At 41.0% G+C, this 23,745-nt stretch overlaps 2 protein-coding genes across 7 annotated transcripts; one reads left to right on the top strand and one right to left on the bottom strand.

Annotated features, from left to right (window-relative positions):
* The first annotated feature begins 288 nt into the window (after positions 1-288).
* On the top strand, positions 289-18,937 carry fam47e (family with sequence similarity 47 member E). Of its 2 annotated transcripts, XR_014877192.1 has the most exons (5): positions 289-2,863; positions 10,424-10,751; positions 10,872-10,997; positions 11,375-11,455; positions 13,977-18,937. XR_014877192.1 is itself a non-coding variant. In XM_085180164.1 (4 exons), the coding sequence occupies exons 1-3, from the start codon at positions 2,829-2,831 to the stop codon at positions 10,992-10,994; spliced, it is 486 nt and encodes a 161-aa protein (XP_085036290.1). In that variant the 5' UTR covers positions 289-2,828; the 3' UTR covers positions 10,995-10,997; positions 11,375-12,142. The 2 variants fall into 2 exon arrangements, 1 of the variants encoding a protein (XP_085036290.1); XM_085180164.1 differs by lacking the exon at positions 13,977-18,937 and having other exon boundaries at positions 11,375-12,142.
* On the bottom strand, positions 12,211-23,711 carry LOC146506402 (uncharacterized). Of its 5 annotated transcripts, none has more exons than XM_085180153.1 (23): positions 23,212-23,711; positions 23,072-23,129; positions 22,243-22,382; positions 21,899-22,086; positions 21,664-21,773; positions 21,281-21,584; positions 21,138-21,190; positions 20,504-20,614; positions 20,282-20,363; positions 20,000-20,119; positions 18,995-19,210; positions 18,620-18,856; positions 18,345-18,513; positions 16,948-17,100; positions 16,485-16,597; positions 16,115-16,273; positions 14,765-14,857; positions 14,461-14,583; positions 13,946-14,109; positions 13,597-13,647; positions 13,341-13,402; positions 12,881-13,039; positions 12,211-12,344 (listed from the first exon to the last, which is right to left on the bottom strand). In XM_085180153.1, the coding sequence occupies exons 1-22, from the start codon at positions 23,342-23,344 to the stop codon at positions 12,924-12,926; spliced, it is 2,955 nt and encodes a 984-aa protein (XP_085036279.1). In that variant the 5' UTR covers positions 23,345-23,711; the 3' UTR covers positions 12,211-12,344; positions 12,881-12,923. The 5 variants fall into 5 exon arrangements, with proteins under 5 accessions (XP_085036279.1, XP_085036283.1, XP_085036281.1 ...); XM_085180157.1 differs by having other exon boundaries at positions 18,620-18,745; XM_085180155.1 differs by having other exon boundaries at positions 18,995-19,135.
* Positions 23,712-23,745: the final 34 nt, after the last annotated feature.

The following is a 23,745-nucleotide window of genomic DNA, read 5'->3' as shown; positions in this document are numbered from 1 at the left end:
CTTTCTAAAGTCAGGCCATCTCCGTCCAACCATTTAGAGAGCTCTTTGCAGACAATGTCCACTCACGCCAGTGCAAATGGTCATTGTCAAACAACTTGATAAGTTCGGGTGCATGGGAAGGAAATTCTTCTGGAGAATAAAGGTGCAGCATGTAAAACTTAGAGTGCATATGGTTTCAGGAATTTCCTCACTGCCGGCAAAAGATTAAACAAGAAAATATGTTCCCAGTTAAGAAAGAAAGAAAGAAAGAAAGAAAGAAATCAGTATTCAGTGACTTTGCAGCCCCTAAAAGCAGCACTAGAAACTAAATAACATATATAACTTTCAAAGAAGTAAAAGGCGGTCTGAAAAGGCAGAGATGACTGAATTTTCCTGCCCTTGAGACAGACAGGTAGTGCATCAAGTCTGAGATAGGAACATGGAAAATATTCTGATGCCAACTACAGTTAGCTTGGTTGCACTTACAGACAAAGGTAAAAAACACATTTTAGGTAAGTGCCAACAGCAGGTCAAAGCTGTCAGTGTCACAGTGATGCCACACACAAACTGGAAAGGTCAACAACTATGCTAAAAATGAGTAAGGGTGACAGTTTTGTTGTATGCAACAGAAAACTCAGGTCATAAGCATGAAGGAAGAGGACACTCTGACCTGACATTGACCGTTCCAGTCCACTGAATGCCACCCAATCTGACTGACGTATGCAGAAAAAGCTTTTAAGACACCTTCTGGGTGGAGCAGAGTCACAAAAGTGAAACTTTACCTACGGCTATAACTCTAGGCATAAGATGTTTATGACCAACCACTTACTGATCAGTGTTGTTGGTGATGCATCGTGTCTTCACCTCAGGGCAGTCTTGCGACACCTCCACAAACCAGGAGGAAGAGCCTCAGGGCGGCTAAAGTGACAAACAACCCATTCACAGTCTGTATCAGCTCCAACACTGGTCTTACTGAACACTATACTTGCTGACATTTAAATTCCAGCACAGTTTTTAAATGCTAAGAATTTGTTCCAGTCTAGTGGTTGCCTTTTCCATCAGCTGATGGTACATAGCTCCAGCCAAAAGGTCTATGGAAAAGTACTTGCTTTCAGCACCAAATTTAATTTAGTATGAGCACACCAGGTGCTGCTCCATCAGCAAAGGGGCCGTGTATGCTCCTGTGCACATTTTAACATAGGCAGGTTTCTGGTGTCACTGTCACATGGCTGCATTCAAGCAGACTGTGTTGCTGGCAAAGAAAACTGAAACTGCGCATTAGATAGTTCACTGACTGCATTGGAACAGCTTACTAACTCAGTTTGTTTCTATAAATAGGGATCATCAGAGCTCAAAGAGGGGAAACAGAAGTCTCTCTGTCCCAGCAGTCTTTTCCCTGATGTTTAAACAGCAGGAGAGTCCGGGGACCTAAACTGGAGCTAATTAGCTAATTCATGAGGCCTGAAGGGAGCAACATGTGATTTAATGCAGTCGACAGCAACAGCCATGTTTCTAAACAACAGGTTTTGTCATTAATTTCTATACAATCTGAACAATTTCTCACATTAGCAGAAAAATATGGAAAGTATGTTTTAAGAGTGAAGTACAAATGTATCCTGGGAAACACAGAAGGATTATAGGCAACTTATCTCTACTGGAGATGTGTGTTGTATCTAAAGATATGTTTGACTTTGTAGTTGCAGTAGCACATATGAAAACAACATCTACTGTTCCACACTGAGGGGACAGATTTTCTTTAAATCAACACCTTTGATTAGGCATGGCTTGTTACACACCCACATTATGTTGATATGTAGATTAGTTACACTGGCATTCTTACTGGGACAAGTGACATTTCTTTTTCTGAATAAGGGCAGCAACTTTGGCTTATAAGATGTCAGTGCAAACTGAAGACAATGGTGAAGAGAACTGTAAGTCAGTGAACAATGAGAGCTGCTTTTTTTTTTTTTTTAATCGAGTTTGTACGTGAAAAGCTTGATTCACATGTGTATGTCGACCCAAACATAACGAGCATGACGACTACTACTTTCTTAATGTTAGAAAACTGGTGGGTGTTGACATCAGTCCAAAACTCGTCAGTGGAAGGGCTCACCGCAAAGACCAACACTGTTACAACACCACGGGTCTCTGGCAGAACGCATCACCTCTATGGGTAGAGCGAGTCCATGTAACCGACCAGAAAGCTTCTCTTTCAACTTCGCTATAAAATCAGTCATCACGTCCACGGCTTGGGCCGGTGATGAGATGCATTTGCGGAGTGTCGGAAAATACACCCTATGCTCAACACAGTCGAAAAGAAGGTTAACTTTAAATGTACACAGTGTTAATTACAGTTTTGGCTCTGTAGTAAAACATTTAGGTTATTCAGTTATTATTTCTGTCGTTCAGAAAGCAGACATTGGCCATAAAGCTGTTGTCCAGAATGTGATTCAAGTGTTTCTGATTTTTATCTTTTTTTTTTTACCTGCTACTGGGGAACAAAGTTGTGATCTCCTCCCTTTGAACACCGCAACACGCTCACTGCAAATTAAACACATAGGTTGGGTCTTTGGATTTGGCGGTAAAATAAACAAGTACTCGTCGGTACTTGTTTGCTGTACACCTTAAATGTGACACAGTGGAAACATAATGAAAGCAAAAGTTATTTTAACCTGTGTTCCTTTCATATGAAAATTAGCAGTTTTAGCAAATTAACTATAGTTTTTGCGCTTCCGCTGTTACCATAGTTACTGAGTAACAAACCGCCGTCGGACGTCACGAGTCAGCAAACGTAAGGCTTGTTTTTCGTGGGGTTTTCCAAAACTAATTAACAGATAATATTTACGAAGATGGAGTCTAAAACCAAACAACCAGTTTTTCCTTGGTAAGTCACTTAAAAAATTTTTTTACTGTACTTTTTCTTTTATTTACATAGAAAATATTTGCATTCGCCCTTTTTAACCACTGCTAAGAGAAGTGTCATTGCACTGTCTAAAAAGATGTACTTGTAATGTAATAGTGTTAACTAATGTTACTTGTAAATAGAAATCGCACTAATACACATAACATCCCCTTTCAGACTGGTTTATTTCTGGCAAACAGCAATAAATGCATTTACTCATCTACAAGTAAAATTATTTCAGCTTTATCTAATGTTGTATTGAAGTGCCTGCTGCACTTCAATACTGCACTTCCAGTTAATTTATATGCTGAGTAACCTTTTGCGTATAAAACACTGTATAAGTAACATAAGGGCTTATCTAATGAATTTAACTCCATCTCACATAGGTTCAACAATAAAATATAATATTATAAAATGGCTACAATAGGACAGTTACATAAAATACTAATTTCCTACTCATATTTTGCTTCTATGCTTGAGGGACAATTTGCTTCTAAGAGCATTTTTCCTAGTTGTATTATTGGCAGTATTTTATGTGTGCATTTCTAATACTTATTTCAGATATTTTTCAGACCATTGCAGTGGTTTAACCTCCTAATTTCTCTTTGCTATTTGGGTTGATTGGGACCTGATGAATGTAAAAACAAAGAATTACCAGATTCTTTTTTAACCTGATTTTTGTATCTGAGAAAAATTAGATCCACATATGAGGACATTCGTTTTAAATTTTGATAGAACAGTGGCAGTATACGGTCCTTGTAAGTGATATCAGGTCCTTGTAGAGCAAAATTTAGTATTTTGGTCTAGACAACCCAAATACATAGAATACATAATAATAACAGAAATACATAGAATTCAGATGAGGAAGAGGAAAAGGGAGAGGCAGGACTAGAGAAGACAAACATGGTACTCTATATCACTGCACACATGGAAAGAGTGCTATTTAAAATTGTCACTGAGCTGCTTTATTTATATCTTTATTTATATTTTAAAGGATGAGAGATCTGCATGTAAGTGGGGGGGGGGGGGGGTTGATGTATGCCATTATGCTGCTGAGAGAGAGGCGACACAGCTGGAAGCTTTACCCTGGTTAAGAATTTCAATATCTATGAGATTAAGAACACAGTATAGAATAAATAATAAGACAACACCAGTCTGCAGGTAATCTAAGCGAACTAGAGAAGCACAAATAACAAAATATAATGCCACTGTTCTTAAGCGGGTAAAAGGATTAAATGCTGGCATGCCACAAGAATTAATAAATAAACAATAAAATTTTTAACCAGGGAAAATTGATTTTATGGCAATATTGTGAGTTATTAGATTATATAATTAATTATCTGTACTCAATGCCACACGTGGACACATCAAGTTACTTCCTAACATAAATGCTAAATTTCGATTTGTTGTTATTAAAAACACCACTATGCTGGCTCAGTTTTTCCGTAATCCATTATGTCTCTTTCTGCTTAGAAACCACTTGCTTGAACTCTAAAAAAGTGTGTGAATGGGTGAACGAGACATGTTGTAGAAAGTGCTTAAGCAGAGTAGAAAAGTGCTACATAAGAGACCGTCAATTAAGCAAAAGACTAATTTGAAATTACCAGATTAAAGTGAATAATTTCATAAAACAAAGCACACTTAAGCAGGAAGCCATTCATTTTCTAAGGGTTAAATCTTGAGTTTTACAACTTAGCATCCATAAAGCAACTTCTGGCATTTATCATTTTATATGAGCTTTAATTTCAGTGGTCATGTGGATGTAAAACTGTATGTAGTGTCTCACAAGTCAAGTTAGATAGAGCGTGCTTGAAAAGTTATGAAAAGATATGTCCCAAAATAAGATTTTTAATCTCCAACAAGATATACTAACACCGTCTTTGTTGATAGATTTTTGCATATATTGTCTATGTAGACATCACACAAATGTTATGGTACATTAACTTGGACACTCCTCACCTGAATTTTTCATAAAGATCTGAACAACCAAGGGGACTCTTAGTTAACAAAGGTGATGAATACAGTTGTCATACAACTAATAATACCCTTGGAAAGCTTATAAAGGTCACACTACCAGAAGCAAACATTGCTTTCTTTGCAGACTGTAGCTGTCATGGTCCTGGGTCGTTGACCCAGTGTTTTGAGTTTATTGTTATTATTTTCCAGTTTCTGCTGTTTTGTATTTGTTCTTACGGTTTGAGTTGTGTGTTTAGTGTTTCTATCATCCCTACCTGTGTCCTTCCTCTGTGTTCTGTTCGTGTCCCCGAGTTGGTATTGTGAAACAGTCTGTGAGTTTCCTGTTTTACTTTGTAGGGTTGTGTCTTGTTATGCCCATTAGTTCCAGCTGTGTCCCCTCCTGTGTGCCATTTTCTGATTACCTGGTGTGTGTATTTATACTGCGTGTCTGCCTGTGCTCCTCGTCGCGTCGTCTGCATTTCTCTGCATCATTTTGGTATATCTCCGTGTCTCTCTGGTCCTCGCTTTGTGTCCTCTGTTTGTGTTAGTTTCACCAGTTTAGGTTTATGTTTAGTTCTGCCCTCACCTTGGGTTTTTCACTGTAAATAAATCTCCACCTGCATCTCCACTGCCATCTGCATCTTGGGTCCTCTTTCATTCCACCACACGACTGCTGCCCAGCCGTGACAGTACGACGCGACCACTATGGATCCAGCGGATTGGCCCGGAGAGAGCGATCTGACACGCATTCTTCGCCTGGTGGATTGGGTGACCCACACTTCCAACGCAAGGGCGAGGGTTGTCGGGATAAATGCTATAGAAGCAATCCTCAACGGAAATCCCTACCTCCGCCTGGTCCGGGGATTTGAGGATTTAATTTCGGACCTGCATGTGACCCGAGAGGAGGTGCAAGCTCTGGAAGTGGCGGAGTCCACCCAGCAACAGCAGTCTATGGCCGTCACCGAGCAGCTGCGTCAACTTCGCCTGCCAGAGGTTTTGCCCAGTCCGTCAGAGCCATCAGCGGGGGGGAAGCGACGAACCCGCCGCCGGCGCGTCACTCCACAGCCGGATTCCAGGACAGTCAAGCTACCGGCTGTGCAACCTTTTCAGCCATCACTTCAGTTAGCTGCTCAACAGCCAGTAGCTCAGTCTACACCTCCACCACAATCAGCTCTGCTACCTGTAGCTCAGTCACAGTCTTCACTTGCCTCCCTTCAGCAGGCTGTGCCTACGCTGCCCATTTTGAACTATTGCTCTAACGCTAATTCTGAACAGAGAGACAAACCTATTCACAATGAACTGGTTCCTCAAAAGCTGGCTATGACTCGCTCCACCCTCAGCCCACTCTGGACCCCTGGAGGCTAAGAACCCAGCTGAGGACTGCACCTGGCTGTCGCCGCAGCAGCTTCATCATCCTCATCATCGCCTGCCGCAGCAGCTTCATCATCCTCATCATCGCCTGCAGCAGCAGCATCCGCTTCACCTGGCCTGGCCTCTGCTTCAGCTTCGCCTGGCCCGGCCTCAGCTTCAGCTACGCCGTCACCTGGTCCAGCTTCAGCTTCAGCTACGCTGTCACCTGGTCCAGCTTCAGCTTCAGCTACGCTGTCGCCTGCGGTGCCACCACCTGCGGCCTCCATGCCGTCGCCTGAGGCGCCGCCGTCGCCTGCAGCGCCATTCTCGTCTGGTCCAGCCTCAGAGTCTTCATCCTCGTCTGGTCCAGCCTCTTCTTCAGCTTCTGCCTCGCCTGGTCCAGCCTCCATGCCTTCGCCTACAGCAGCCTCTACTTCGGCCTCAGCTTCGCCTGGTCCGGCCTCTGCCTCGGCTTCTGCCTCGCCTGGTCCGGCCTCTGCCTTGGCTTCTGCCTCGCCTGGTCCGGCCTCTGCCTCGGCTTTGCCTGGTGCGGCCTCTGCCTCGGCTTTGCCTGGTGCGGCCTCTGCCTCGACTTCGCCTGGTCCGGCCTCTGCCTTGGCTTCTGCCTCGCCTGGTCCGGCCTCGGCTTCTGCCTCGCCTGGTCCGGTCTCTGCCTCGGCTTCTGCCTCGCCTGGTCCGGCCTCTGCCTCGGCTTGGCCTGGTCCGGCCTCTGCCTCGGTTTCTGCCTCGCCTGGTTCGGCCTCTGCCTCGGCTTCAGCTTCGCCTGGTTCGGCCTCTGCCTCGGCTTCTGCCTCGCCTGGTGCTGCGGGGGCCACGCCACCTTCAGGTCCCCAACTGCCGCCTCAACATTGCCGGCCATCTTCTAGGCCGCTGGCTGGTTTTCATCGCCATCGTGGACGCCCTCCTGAATGGTGTCACCACCGCCGCTGCCTTTTGCACGGACGGCATCCGGACCTGTTTCGCCTGCGTCACTGCCGTTGCCCTCCGCGTGGCCGGCCCCCAGATCTGCTCTCTCGCCGCCACTGCCTTCTGCATGGCCGACCCCCTGAACTGTTTCACTCTGGACTCCTGGGCGGGCAACCTCTGGGCCGGCCACCAGAGCTGTGTGAGCTTTCACGATATCAGGCCCCGGGCCGGCCACCTGAACTATGTTTCGGACTCTGCTCCTCTGTGTGCATTTTGGACATTTTTGTTTGGATTCCTGGGGGTCTCTTGTTTTGTTCTGTTCCGGACCCTCCGTCCTGGACCTCCCACCGCCCACCCGGGCTTGGTGGTCCGTTTGTGTTTTGTGGCTGTCGGGAGCCAGCCCTTGAGGGGGGGGGGGGTACTGTCATGGTCCTGGGTCGTTGACCCAGTGTTTTGAGTTTATTGTTATTATTTTCCAGTTTCTGCTGTATTGCATTTGTTCTTACGGTTTGAGTTGTGTGTTTAGTGTTTCTATCATCCCTACCTGTGTCCTTCCTCTGTGTTCTGTTCGTGTCCCCGAGTTGGTATTGTGAAACAGTCTGTGAGTTTCCTGTTTTACTTTGTAGGGTTGTGTCTCGTTGTGCCCATTAGTTCCAGCTGTGTCCCCTCCTGTGTGCCATTTTCTGATTACCTGGTGTGTGTATTTATACTGCGTGTCTGCCTGTGCTCCTCATCGCGCCGTCTGCATTTCTCTGCATCATTTTGGTATATCTCCGTGTCTCTCTGTTCCTCGCTTTGTGTCCTCTGTTTGTGTTAGTTTCACCAGTTTAGGTTTATGTTTAGTTCTGCCATTACCTTGGGTTTTTCACTGTAAATCTCCACCTGCATCTCCACTGCCATCTGCATCTTGGGTCCTCTTTCATTCCACCACACGACTGCTGCCCAGCCGTGACAGTAGCATAATATATCTGAAACTGGAAAAAGTCATACACCAGACTACTCCAATTTCCCTCAGTAAGAATCTGAAACTTGAACTTGCTTTAAACTGTGCTATGCTACAAAATATGATATTGCTACTGCCAAAAGTTCGGAAAGACAGATAAGGGTGTTCATGTAGGGGAATGTTCTTGCAGTATCAAAAAGTCTAAACACAAGAACATTGTGTTGAATTCCATTCCAGCAAAAAATAATAATAATTAAATAAATAAACTATCAAGCCTTTTTAAAATATAAACCATTTTATCATTTGATCAGGACATGGGAGTTAGTACAGACTACGTAAGTGTCTAGCTGGCAGAGGTAAATATAAAGACAACTCAGAGAACAGAGTGCAAGTATGTGAAGCAGAAGCATGTTACCTTTTCAAATACACAAAAAGTGTCTGCTTATATGAAGAGACACTTTCATTTTAAAAAAAGTTTGATTCCTGAAGGACCAGGCTCCATGACATATTAAAAACTTCACATGACCAAACTTTAGAAAAGCTCCTAAAAGTAGAATGGGAGGCAGAGCCTTCACTTGCCATGCTCCTCTCCTGTGGAACAAGCTATCTGTCTATGATCAGGAGACAGACGTTACCTACTTTTAGTTTTTTTTTAAAGCTTATAGGTAGGGCTAGATTAGATGAGTCTGAACCATGCGTTAGTTAGGCTTCTATACAGTCAGACTGCTGGGAGATTTCCCATGATGCACTGCATGTCTTTTATTCTCCACTCCCACTACAGCATTCTCTCATAAACTATGAGAGTGTTTTGTACATTGTGTCTGTCCATTCACTTCCTCCTTCTGCTTGATGTTTCTTCCTGTTAAAATGAACGTCTTCCTCTCCACCATCACTGACCCCTTATTGATGTCCTATTTTTTGTATGTTTGTCACACAAAAATGTTTCTAATTATCAAAAATATTTAAATATTAGACAAAGACAACACAAGTAAACACAATATTCAATTTCTGAATGACGGTATTGATTATGACGGAAAACAATATCTAAACCTACATGGCCCCTAACTCTAATAACTGGTTGGGCCAACTTAGCAGCAACAACTGTGAAAGAGTCTTTTTCAGCACTGAGAAGGAATTTTGGCCCACTTATCTCTGCAGAATTGTTGTAATTCAGCCATGATGGAGGGTTTTCAAGCATGAACCGCCTTTTTAAGGTCATGCCACAGTATCTCAGTTGCATTCAGGTCAGGACTTTGAATAGGCCACTCCAAAGTCTTAAGTCATTCAGAGACAGACTTGCTGGTGTATTTTGGATCATTGTCCTGCAGCAGAACCCAAGTGAACTTCAGCTTCAGGTCACGAAGAGATGGCTGGACATTCTCCTTCAGGATGTTTGGTAGACGGCAGAATTCATGGTTCAATTTACTATATCAAGTCTTCCAGGTCCCGAGGCAGGTTAACAGCTCCAGACCATCACCCTACCTACCCCATATCTGTAGGTATGACGTTCCTTTTCTGAAATGCCATGTTAGTTTTACACCAGATGTAACGGGACACACACCTCCCAAAAAGTTCAACTTTTCTCTTGCCAGTCCACAGAGCATCAAGATGTTTTCTGGTAAAACTGAGACAAACCTTTATGCTTTATGTTTATGCAATCACTAAGACACGTACTCTTTCATGGCATGCATTTTTAATTTCTCTTTGCAAAACAAAGAGTTACATGATTTTTTTCTTTACCTGATTTTTGTTTCTGAGAAAAATAAGATCCACATATGAGGACATTCGCTTTAAATTTCGATAGGACAGTGGCAGTATAATGTCCTTGTAAGTGGATATCAGGCCCTTGTAGAGCAAAATTTAGTATTTTGTTCTAGACAACCCAAAATGTGATGCCCATCTATGTGGACGCCAGGTCCTAGGAGGTTAATGATAAACACCTTGATTTAGAAACTGCATTTTGTGTTTACTTGTGCTATCTTTGTCCAATATTTAAATTCGATGATTTGAAACATTTAATTGTGACAAACATACAAAAAAATAGGAAAGGGGCAAACACTTCTATTGAAAAGTGTTTTATTTTCATTTCATATTTCATATTTTATGTCATATTTTCATATTGAAAATATGCCCTTTATATATATCACAACAGCAGTTGTGACATATATAAAGGGCATATTTTCAATCTTCTTCTTAACAGAATATGAAAAACAGCTTCTAGAAAAATATCTGTGTTGTTCAGCAGGAAATACACAATGAGTGTCTGCTTTGATATATCTGATTTTGTTTCTCTGAACAACACAAATTCGCTTTTACTGGGTTGTATTCATGTTTCACAAAGTTTTTACGTTTCTCTAAATCCCCAGGTACAGGGAAAGGTTGCAAGCAAAGTATCTTAAAGCCCCGGATAACAAGCTGTCATCTATCAGGTGTTGGCGTTTCACAAACACCAGTCTCTGCTCATCAATGACACCTGGGGTCTACACAGGAGTCTCACCTCTTATTTTCCCGGGGACTCAACAGCACAACTCCAGTCAAAAGCCTAGAAAGAGCATCTCTAAAGAGCATGCCTGCTTCTCAAAGCAGATGATCCAGAAGCAGATTCGCAGTACGTATGTCGCTTCTGTAGAGGACAAACTCAAGCAGCACCCTCTGGCTATGTACCCTCACTATAAGGATCACCTGACTCCTGAAGTAAGCTCCTCTATGCCAGAATGACATAGCTTCGGGTTAGGCAGATAAATGATGCCTGAATGAAGGCAAATACCTTCACACTGTGTTAAAACATATTTACATGGTCTTATTGTTCTCTAGTTATTTAATCGGGTGGTGGCTGTTTTGGACCCAGATTTGAGCGTAAGCAATGCCTCTGCACTTCCTGCACCTTCAGAAGACCTCGCAGAGGAGGAAGTCAAAACAGGAAACAGCCAAACTTAAAATGTAGGTACACACGCAGCTTAGAAATACCTGGCTGTTTTAGTAATGCCCGACATGACTTCTCTGCTTAAATGCAGAGAAGTCATGATGTCCAAAATCCAACTCCAAGAAACCCTTCTATGTAATAAAAAAAACACATATAAAGGGTATCAGGGTACCAACTGAGACCAGTTGGTCTCAGTAAAACAACTGAACACAATTAAGGACATCAAAGTATAGTTTTCAGGAGATAGTCTGCCTTCCTGGTAACAAGTTTGTTATCTCAAACTTTTCAGTTTGAGATAACAAACTAACAAGAGAGCACATTACCTTTTTACAGAAGTTACAAAAGAACTAATATATTCTTATAATGACATGATACTTATGTTTGACTTTTTCAGGATGAATGCTTCTGATGGTGCTCCTCCTTCAAGTCTGTTTGCCACCAATTGTGCTCATTCAAGCACACAGCAACTTCTCAGGTTTTGTATAAAATCCCAACCAGGAAGGCTATTCATATTTCCAAAGCAAGAACAAAATTCAGTACAGATCACAAATATAAGTGAAATATTAATTTTGATATCTTTTATTTGGGGAGGAAAAAAAGTTACTTGCAAAAATAAACAAATTCAAGAGTCCGGCAACAGGTCCAAGTAGCTGAACTAAAATGTAAACAACAGATAGAATGGGGACTTGGATCTGGCACAAATCTCAAGAAAACCCATCATCCTTTCCCGTCTAATGTAACAAACAGCTGTTGTTATGGCAAGTAACACAAACCATCAAGAGTGAAGAGGATACAAAATATTTGGATTTAAAGACCTCTGTGTGGTAGGTCCACATCGTTTGTATATGGAAAAAGCTTCAGAGGATACAAAGGACAAGCGTGTTTAAGTATGACTTTATTTCTAAAGAATCTCCTTTTTTTGAAGAGTAAGATAAAGATCAATAACAAGAGGTGTGTATATTTGTTATCATATAAAGGAAATATGGATACTTAAGTAGTGCTTATAAACAAAGGATGGCAGAAGATTTCCAGAGTCCCTAAAAGCAGCTGGAACTGTACTAGATGTACTGTATGGGCAGCATGTGTCCCAACTACTTGAATCACAGCTTTTATTATAAATTTATTATAAATCTATGCTATGAATAAAATAATAATTAACAGACTTCACATTTTTCAAGCACTTTATTTAAACATGATAATACAGCTGATTGTTTTTTCAAATCAATCAAATCACATCACATCAATTTTATTGTCACATCACATGTGGAGGTACAATGGTACAGTACATGTGAGTGAAATTCTTGTTTTTTCAAAAACCTTCTGCTGTCGGAGTTCATTCTTGTGACCTTTGAAAAATGAGGCATCTGTAAGACAAAAAAGAAAAAAACATAAAGGTATGATATTTGACAGATTATGATCAATCAGAAACACAATGGAATGTTAAGCGTGAGATGCTGTGAGATGCTAAAGGACGAGTGTAATAGCCTTTAACGCAGAACTGGATTTCAGCTGCTGTCACACTCAAGACCCTAAAAGTCTTTTCATCTGTTACTGACTTACCTTTAAATACATGACTCTTCTTGTTGATGTTATTCAGCCTTTCCTACACATTCAAAGACTCTGAAATGGTTGCCTTGATCTCTCCAGTAAAAGAATAAACTATAAATGACTCAATCTGTATAAACAGGTGACTCTTGTCATGTTATTGATGTAGAGTGAACAACGCTTGTAATATGTTTTTTTAAAACAATGTAACTGTAAAAGTAAATGCAACTATCATCAACAGCAGCAAACAGTTTTCAAAGTAAAAGTCTCCAAATCAGTTTGGTTTGTTCCTGACTACTGTCTGAATGATCTCAGTTTTGCTCAGTTGTGATCATTAAGAACTTTAAGAACTTACTGATAAAAGAAGACAGGTTCAGAAGCATTTTGGCGTGTCTCTGTTAGTTGTTTGGGTCAGAAGTCAGGAGAGAGTGGACTGGTGACCTGCGACCCAGTGAGAGTAGCGGTGGTGAGGAAGTATCCCTCACTGCAGTCTCTGGTATCAATATAAAATTGCCTAAAAAGCAGAGTGTCTGTTACAGATTTAAACCAAATCTTATTTTATTAAACTGCTCTATCTTGCATTATCTAGAGTTATCTATTAAACTATTTATTAAATATTTTCTTGATGATTTTCTTGTTCAGTAACTTAAAAAAACCCTGCGTATTTAACCAAACAACGACCAAGACCAATTAATAGCGACAAGGAACTGTTGCAGGTCTAAAATTAAATTTAAATAAAATAAAATAAATTAATGCTTTTAAAAAGAGTAATAAGAAATTAGATATATTAAATAAAAACTGCTTATGAAACTCACTCTGACTGAAGGACTTGATTATTTTCTCATCTGGTTCAGCTGTCTTCAGGAAACATAGCTCGCTGTACACAGTGTGTGTGCAAACAGAGATTCATTACATCGCTTTACAGGCCTGTAGCACACTCCAGGGCCTTACATGAGAGGTAACAGGTCACATGGCTATATGGTGTGATCATCTCACAGCCTTAGGGCAAGTCACACTCACAAAGTCATGCAAAATATTTAGAAAAACAAAAACAAAGGGCACTTTCCCTACCTGCTGAAGGTATTTCTCCTCAGTTTGTAGCCAGTATCGCAATGATCAGTTCTGCGTCACAGACAAAAGAAATATTACAATATGGGTAAAGTGAGATATAACAAGAGCGTATGAGAGTAGAGCAGAAATTTGGGTACATACAAGCGTTGGAATGATAAAAGGCAAATTTTTACATTTTATATTACAACATAGACTTTGAAACTGTGTGGTCAGTGAAATCACTCACCACGTAGGGCTCATCTATGATTTCTTGCTCACTTAGAAATATCACATGATTTTCATATGTGACCTAAGTCGGCCTAAGAATAAAGCTAATGCTTGGGGTGTGTGGGAACTGAGCCAGACGTACAATGCGGTTCTGTGTACTCTCTCTGGTGCAGACCTCCTCCTGTGGAAGCTGCTGCCAGTGGTGCTGTTATCGGTGTGTGGTCCAGGGTTCTCCAAAATCCCTCCTCGCAGGATTTTGTCAAGAGATCTGAGCTCACAAGTGGGGCTCTCCAGCTGCCTCCTTGACTTCAGCAGCCAAAAAGATGTGCATGACAATGTAAATGAAGTGATATTTGGTAAAATATTTATTAAAATGTTCATTTTTAACAGTGAAATCAAAATATATGGGACAGTCTTCTTTTATCTGAATTAAATCAATAAAAACACATAAAACTGTCTCCGCAGTCCAACACAAATAGCATTTCATCGCTGTGTTGAAATTATTTACAGTCTGTTTTCTTTCCCAGCTCCAGGAATGCAATTTAAAGGCTGAGCAGATGTCTCGTGTCTGTACAGCCAAATAAAATGATTCACACAAGCACTTGACAGACTGAAAGCAGGAGGGATAGGCGAGATATAGGGAGTTTCTCACCGTACCTTGATCTGGGCGTTGAAGGCATGCTGGGAGGAAGGTGGAGCAGTGTGTGCAGATGGGATCAGGGAGTCCAGATCAGGTGGACACACTTTCAGAGCTGTGTGCAGATTTTGACCTTGGAGCTCCTACAGAAAACAAATGTGGTCATGTCTCCCACTGAAAGATGTGCGATATTTAAAAAATTATAGCCTAGCCTAACACACAGCTGAGAACCTTAGCATTGAGCACTTATTGGTTTTTTCTATACACAGCATATTCTTGCTTATAAAAAAGCTCTGTCCTACTAATTATGTAGAACAGCTTTACCTTCAAGTGGAGGGCATGCTGGAGTTTTAAGCGGAAATATTCCTGCTCCCGCAGCTGGATAAAATCCTGACAGTTTGTAAAGCTCTCCGACATCTTTTGAAATACAAAAAGAAAATGCGGTCACACTGGGACACAAACAGAGATACACAAGGACTGACAAAGTTCCTTTTTATACTTGTCTCTATAAAATTTTGAACTTTTAATTCAAAAGGAACACAATAATTCTTTGGGAAACAGGAAAGTATGATGCTACCAATTGTAGAATCTTTTAATTTATTTTTATTTAAAAAAGATAATGAACATTAACAAAGCATGTGGGCCCATCATGTAAATGGGGCAGATTATGTACTGCTTCCATAAGAGTCAGCAGCCAGGTGCTACTAATCAAAATGCACTGGATTTTCTAATCATCAGACTTGAACACCTGTATAAAACCAGAATTTTGGCAGTTTGGTCTGGAGCATTCAGCTGTTTAATTAACACAATGCCAAAATCGTCCCATGAATGGATGCCCCAGCAAGATCAGACTGCATATTGCTCAGAGAAATAGGAAAAAACCCAAAAGCTACCTCTCCAACTCTACAGGCCAGTTAGCATGTTAAATGTTCAGGTGCATGACTACAGAAGAAAGCTGAACAAGTATGGCTTGTTTGGAAGGGTTTCCAGGAGAAAGCTTCCTCTCCCTAAAAAGAACAGGCAACACAGCTTAAGTGAAATCTGAACAAACCACAGGACGTCTAGAACGATGTTCTTCAAAGTCAAAGTGGAAACATTTGGCCATAATGCACAGCCACAAAACCAAGCAGAGCATTATCAGCTAAAATACTTCATGCCAAGTGTCAAAGGGATGAAATCCTTGGCTTGTTTTGCAGCCATGGGACCTGTAGTCATTAAGTCGACCATGAACTCCTCCGTATGTTAAAGTATTCTAAAATCAAATATGTGGTCATATATGTGTCAGCTGAAGCTTGGCCGTAACTGTGTCACGGAACAGGACAATGATCACAAGCACAGCAGCAAATCTACATCAGGATGGCCGAAAAGAAAAGAATCAAGATGTTACAATGATCCAGTAAAGTTTAGGCCACAATTAGAAGAGTAAAGAGCATTTTATGATTTTATTAAACAGTGTCAGCAAAAGAAAAAAAAGGAAACAGAGGAAACTGTTAAAAAAAGAAAACAGTTACCAGCTGAGGAGAAAGTGTATTTTAAAACATTTATTCTTCACCGCACACTGCTTACACTCAAACCTCTGCATGTTTCAGGCAGTCACCAACATATTCACGCTTCTAAAAATTGCAGGTGTCAAAAATTGTGTCATGACTAAAATGAAGTGTAAATGAATGCCACCTTGTGAAGGATTGCCTCCAGCTCACTGATCCTATCTGTTAACTGCTGATCTTTGGAGCGAAGCACCTCCAGCTCGTTAGCAAGTTGTCTCTTCTCCTCCCTGACAAAGGTTAGTTCCTGGAGCTGACGCTCGGTCTCCAAGTTCTGGTAATCTTTCTCCTGGACAAGAAGAGAACATGGAGTAAATGCCTATCTCACTTCAGATGAATGTGAAGAACTGGAAAAAGTATGAAAAATTAACTGCCAACAAAGCAACAACAACAAAAAACAGTTGTATAGTGTTGCATATTTGAAGACTACTGATTAGGACATTTTGACTGCTATGTCATCAAGAGCTAACTTGTCAAACGTTAACATGGTAAAAGCTCACATGATGCAGCTTCTCTACTTTCTCCTCCAGATGTTGAATTTTGCTCTGCATCGAGTCCACCTGCTCTCTCCTGGCAGTGATCTCCTTCTGCATGTCCAAGGCTACCTGGAGGCCTGAAGTGGAGTCAAACCCATGGGACAGAAAGATGGCAACATAAATAATCACAGAGCTCTTCTTTAGGGTGGATTACAGGGTAGGGAATTACAGATTACATCTCTCAGACTGAAATGAAGCACAGGAGGTCAGAAAGTGAATTGAATAATTTTCACTAATATTAAATTTTTTGTTCTCTGAAATGCAAAATGTCTCTGTGATACTAAAGGTCGCTAACGTGAAAGTACTTCACTGTAATCTGTACACCTGACCAAATATATATGAAAATCACAAGCAGTTCTTCAGAGTTTTATTTGTTCATGAAGACTTTTAATTAAGTTGCATTTTAAATTATAAACATTGATCAAACCATGTCTGTCAGCCCCTTTGAGGGTCCCCAAGGTGCTCTGGATCTGATCAAGCTCATCGTGGGCGTTCCTTATCTGACTCTGAAGATTCAGCACCACACCCTCATGCTCCTCGTTCTTACAGCTGTGCAGCCGTTGCAGCTCCTTGTGCTCCTCTGAAATCGTGCCCGGACAAACACGTGTTACGTCCAGAGAGAGAAATAGACGGTAACACATAAGCAAACACACACAACAACAGAAGGGCTTGGTTAACAGTGTAAACATACCAAACATAATTCTTTGCTTTCTTAACACAGCAGGACAAGAAGATAATTTGATTAGACTAAAAGCCAGGAGAGCTAAAGTTTTTCGAGAAACACCTCCATGGTCTACACAGTAATTCCTGGTAAATGGAAGGCTTGACTTCAGAGGTATCAGACGACCCAAAGATGGATGCTTAGCTTATAGGGTTTACACAGTGTTCCTACACTTAACAAAACGTTTTGCATTCTCCTGTCGTTGTTGTCCATTTGATAAGAAATAATGTGTTTTAAAATTGAGAAAATTAAGCCGTCTTCAGTGAGGGTCATTGATATGTGCAGGAAAACCCTGAATATAGTAAAAATGTACTTTGCCAGCTTACTATTCTAGGCAGCACATTTCAGACATGTCTATTTTAACCTGGACACTGATACTTAGGTTAGTACTGTAATGAGGGCAAGGGAACAAGGTCACCCTGGTAAAAGATTTAATTTCAACAGGAATTCCTCTTAAAATGAAAGCTAAAAACAAACAAACACATAAATAACTATCCATCTCCCCACTCAGTAACAGAACAGAGCCTCAAGTCAGTAGGGTCTATCATTCAAGGTAATCAAGCACAAAACTTCAAACACTTCTCTGTGCTTACTATGAAGGTATTTTTGAGTGTTATCTAAATTAAATTCAATTTCATTGGTTAACACCTGAATGTAACTGTAATAACTTTAATCTATTTGCTGGCTTTTGCCAAAGAGAAGTTTTTAAACAGCTCTTTTTTTTCTCCCTGGAAATCAGACTCTTACCAAGATTACAAGATTACAATGCTCAAAGTCTGAGTGTCTGAGTGGAATGCCTCTCTTACAAAATCTAAAGCCTTTTTTAAGATATTCTATTGCATAGTGTGAGACAAACTGCATGTCACAGACAGTAAGGGTGTAACAATTCTCCTAAACCACAATTTGGTTAATTACACAGTTTTCTTTAAAGGGAATGAATAACAAGAAAAAAGGCAGACTTGTGTTAACCACAGATCCCTTGATCATTACTGTCAACAGAATTATCATTAATCAGCTGAACAGCATCTTTAAACTTTCATCACACTACGCTTTAACCAGTCACCTTATTTCACTGATTGTGAAACAGGGTACATTCAACTCACTAGTAAGGCTGACTAACTGCACACGTCGCAGTTCCAGCTGGGTGGTAAGCTGCTGTTTCTCCAGAGTCTCCTCCCGGATGCGCTGGCTCTGCTCAGCCACGGAGGCCTCGAGCTGTCGTCTCTCATGCTCTACAGCAGCCAGGTGTGACTTATGGCGATCTACCTCAGCCTTACCGGCAAATGGTAATAGAAAAAAAGAGAAAACGTGGCATTAGGACATGTCAACAGGAAAAAGAAAGGGAAAAATGTGTTTTGACCTAATACTTGCTTCTGACCCTTAGCTGCTGCATCTCCAGCTTGTGCTGGTTGAGCTGGTTGCTGAGGAGGCTGTTCTCCTGTTGAAGATCATCGATGGTGCGGCTTTGTTGGACTGTCATCTGGATGCTGCTCTCGATCTGGAACTTTAGAAGATCTATCGTCTTCTCTCTGTCACTCAGCTTCAGCTTCAATGTCTCTTGTTCTATCTGCAGGGTCTGGCACTGACTCCGAGCCTCTTTTAACCTGTTAAGATGCTAAAAAAATATTTAAGCCTGAATTCACTGAAAATTGTGATCTCCCCCCCCCAAAAAACAATTAATAAAAAACATTAAAAATATTCTCTCTAAAGAAAAAAAGCACCTGACACAAACACATTTTCTTAAGTGTATTACTTGATGAGTTTCTTGTTGCTTTAAGTGGAATTCTTTGTCTTTCTCCCACAGGAGTTCCTGGGATTTCCTTCCCTCGTGGTCCCTCTGCTCCAGCAGGGCCTCTAGGCGGGTTTTCTCCTCCCCAGCTTGGTGAAGCTGCTCCTTAGTCACCTTCAGCTGCCCTCGAAGGACCTTTAATCCCTCCTGGAGCTCACACTGCTGCTGGTCACAGCACCTCTGGATAAAGCAGGAAGCACAGTGAGTTGCCTGCACTGGAATGGGTAAAAATTATAATCTTTTGGAATTTTACACATTAAAGCAACCCTCTCTGAACGTTGAGAACTGCTCACATAGTAAGATTGTGAGTATAGTAAATCATGAGGCCAAAATTAACAGCAACCTTGTTGAATCCACGTGGGCTAAGTGGCCAACTGGAAATGACAACTACTGAGTCCAATTAGCTTTTGTGTCTTTAGATGGCATGTGGGAAAAAACTTTGTTACACAACACTAATGCCAAGCGGGAGATAGCAGTTGCCCACCCAAGATATGATCAGTGTATGCCTAAATAGCTTGTTTGGGTGACTGAAAAATCACCAGAGTTGTAGAAAAAACACTGTATGTCCTTTCCACAGCCTTTGGCAACACATTTTATTTATCAAATAACAGGAAAATACACAGACTTCTTTTAACTGAGGTAACACAGGCTCATTACCTCAATGATAAAAAGAAAGAAATCATGCTTCCATTCTTAGCTAATGCCCAATGGCTAACTTTAAGACAGAAAAAAACCCAGGCCTCTTGGATAGTGTTGTTGCTTTGTAATTTGCATGCCCAGTTACATTGTTTTTTACATATTGCCTCACAGCAACGATGAAGCCTTCTAGTGTTGGCATTACAGAAAGCAGATTAAATAAATTACATAATTTTACCTAAACTTGACACAAAGTTTAATCCGGCATAACCACTGTCCTTTAATACACCGACATAACAGTTTATGCACAGAAGCAAGACTGTGGTACCACACCTTATGTTGTTTAAGCTGAGAATGAAGTTCCATTGCCTGTTGCAATGATTTGTCTTTTTCTTGCTGAGCACTCAAGAGCTGCGTCTGAGCCTCACTTAGCTGCTGCTCCAGACCACAAACCTACAACATGACAAAACACATACGCAAACATAAACACATAAAAAAGATGCACATACTGGCCATTTACTGGTGCTGCTTCTCCACATCCAAGCAGCACAGTTTAGAGAAGTGAATTTATATCTGCCTGACTTAATAACTTCATCTTTTCACCATCATCTTTACCTTATCTTTAAGGCTGGAAAAGGTTGACTCCAATTCTCTGGCCTGATACTCGTGCAGTGAGGGCGGTCTCACGGTGAGTTTTCTGGGTATACAAATTGTGAGTGAATACTGTCATATTGTCTGACAGGTTTACAGTAATACAGAAACCAGCAGGGAGTTATCACTGCACTGCAAACTACCTGATGAATAATAAAAAGAAGACTTTTTTTGACAGCCACTTACTTGAGCAATTCCACTTTGGCACACAAGTTGAAGCTGTTGTCTTTTGATGAGCTCAGTATGTCAGTCAACATCGCCATCTCCTGGCCAAGAGTTGAAATGAGGTGTTCCAGTCTAAGTTGACACATTTTGCACAGGGTTTATTTACACGGTTAAGGTAGGGCACAGCAACTTTTTAAGTTTACTTTGTTTCTTTGATGGCACACAAGAACTAAAGAGAAGTAATAAAAAGAATAGCTATGATTCAGTAAAGAGTTTGTTAATCACTAAAGGCAAGAATTTCTCAATTTTGTTTCTGACAAGAAGATGACAATCATGTTTGAGCATATTTTTGAAAGAATAACTTAAACCGCCTGCTTCATTGAAAAAGAAAAAAACAACTGCTACACTGAAGTTGGTATTTATACTATAAATATTCTTCAAAAGTGACACAAATTATGGCAAAAATCACACACAAACATTCTGATAATTTATCATGTAAATTTGCTGCTTTACTTTGTACTTCGTGTGAGTGAATGGAAAATCTTTAGCTTTTATACAACAGGTTTGACAAACCCATCTCTAAGAATCTGTGATGGGCAGTTGTTGACATTCAGTAAATGACAGAATTCACTGATTAGTTAGGAAAATGATATACCTTTCTTGTTCAATTGCTCCACTGTATTCCTTGTCCCCCATCTGTTCTTCTGACTGATATGAAACAGAAAGAAAAAAATCATGAGTCATATTTTTTTTGCAAAATACACCCATTATTGTACTCTACTGAATGCTATCACTTACCAAAAAAGGCCTCCTCTGTAGCTTGTCATTGAGATCCACATTTGCCTTAGTAGGAATAAATTGCTGCGTTTTGCGATTCTCGTGTTTAGTGCCGGTGACTGAGTGCTCAGATTGTTTCCCATCCAATGTATGATACACCTCCTTTATGGTCTGCTCCAATGTTTCAACTTTCCTATTAAGCGCGACTGCCTCATTCTCCATCTCCTGCAGCTTCTTGTCCCTCGACCTTTTGAGTTTCTGAAGCTCTTCCAACAAGCACAGCATCTTTTCCATCTGATCAACGTGTTTCCTCGAATCCTTTAATCTACAAATCAAAAGATTTGTGGGTCAAAGTGATTCAGGCATTTTATTTTATATATGTAGAACTGTATCTGTGTTTTCACCTCAGGTCAGACAGGGCATCATTCTCCATCTGGACTTTATGCAGCTCAGTTTTCAGGTTTGTGATGGCTTTCTGAGGACAGCATGTTTCTTGTTCAGCTTGATTAACTGTCTGTGTTTGGGGAGATGAAACATAAAAGATACATAATGCAGAGAGTGCACTACCCTCCTCTGCTATTAACATCACACATGACCAAACTATTACATAAGTTTAATGGCTGCAATAAAAATATGAACCTTGTTGAGCTGCAAGTCTGACAGCTGCTGAAGGCAGTCATCCATTGCATTTTCTAACACCTCCTTTCCAGGAGAACTGATGTCCCTTTGGGCTACTTCCTGGTTTAAAATATCCAGACCAAAGACCAAAGGCTGAGTCACTGCCTGCTGGTGGGTTGGAAGAAAGGAGGAATCTCCAGGAGAGTCATCTGCCAAAACCGCAACAGATGTTTAAAACACTCAGAGCGTACACTGTCACTGTTAAGATAGGGTGTTTGTTTATGTTGAATTCTTTCCCTTCATATCTGTGTATGCATGCAAGTTAGAGCGGCATAAACAAGATGTGTGAAAACACTTGTACTTACAGGTATGAGGTTTTATATTATGGCAGCTTTGTCCAGGTGACCTACAGCTGCCGCCAAATCTCTCCAGAACCACCTTAGTTGCATTTTCCACCTCTTCTTGTAGTCTTTGGGTTTCTTTGGTGCGGCGATCAAGCTCATCACTGTCAATACATAGAAGCTAAGGCTTAGACTAACTCACACAGTGATTTGTTTACTAATGGTACCCACTGCAGAAAAGCCTGATTTATTTTCTTTGATCAAAACAGAATGTTTTAAGCCTAATCGTTAAAGCTGTGAGGAAGACAGCCATGCATCAAAACCAGGACCTGGTTCCACAGGAAAGGATAGCTGAAGGCTCTGCCTCCCACTTTACTTAAAGCACAGTGAACCACAAGTAAGCCTGACAGGGCAGTCTTACAATGAAGTGCTCTGTTAGGATAATATGGTACTATGAGGTCTCTAAGATATTCAATTTTGGCTTCAACAGGGAGCCAACACGGGACAAATGCGATCTCTCTTTCCAGTCCCTGTTAATACTCTTGCTGCTGTGACTTGGATGACGATTTGATGATTTGGATGCTTTTTCAGGGAGATTTTAGAACAGCCGGATTAATAGGAATTATAACAGTCCATCCAAGAGTGGCACATGCATGAACTACCTTTCAGTATCACTGTGAGACAGGACATATATAATCTTGACAATACAGTGCAATAGAATGAAAGAAGGAAGTCTAAGTTATTTTTTAATGTTTATCTTTCATTGGGTCTGTCCTTTAGCATGGGGACAAAAAACGTAGAGCGCGTCATTTTTTCAGTGCAAAAGCTGTTACGTTTGGGTGAGGAACCTTACCTCAGCTCCTCCAGTGTCACACTGTTGAATCTCAACCGAAGAGGGCCATCATGGGGATCTATAAAGTAAATAGGAACCGTCCAAGTTACTGAAACAAAGTTTAGCATACTAACAGGCAATACTTTGCTTACTTAGCTTACCAGCGGTTCCAGTTCCTGCCGCTGTTGCTGTTCTATCTTTCGCTGCGGAATGGTATCGTAAAATGTCAGTGCCACTATTGATGGAAAGCCTATAGCTCTGGGGCTCAGAGGGCTGGGACCCCGTGGAAGACATCTCATTTTTATGTCAACTCATTGATTAAGACATTTACAAGAACCTGCAAATGACAACTGCTAACAAGTTGCTAGAGCGTGCAGTTTTATCACCATGGAAACAGCATCGGTGGCAGTGTTGCCAACTCCTCAGTAAGGAAAATCGCTATTGGTTGTCCTAAAAGTCGCTAGAAGTCGCTAAATGACGTCATCACCTAATTTGCATAATTGGTCATGCTAATGTAATTGTAACCTACGCTGCTGGAGAGAGAAATAACATCGTGGACGAGACATAAAGTGAGCAAAAAACGTCCTAAATGCATTTAGAATTTATTTAGAACTACAAATTAAATTTCTTTTAGCAATTATTGTTTTTTGTAATGTCTTTCACGTCTTTTTTTGGCGACACTGATCGGTGGTAGT

This window comes from Neolamprologus multifasciatus, chromosome 12 (genome assembly GCF_963576455.1).
Source record: "Neolamprologus multifasciatus chromosome 12, fNeoMul1.2, whole genome shotgun sequence".
Lineage (NCBI taxonomy): Eukaryota > Metazoa > Chordata > Actinopteri > Cichliformes > Cichlidae > Neolamprologus > Neolamprologus multifasciatus.
This window is presented reverse-complemented; position numbering and strand designations above follow the sequence as displayed.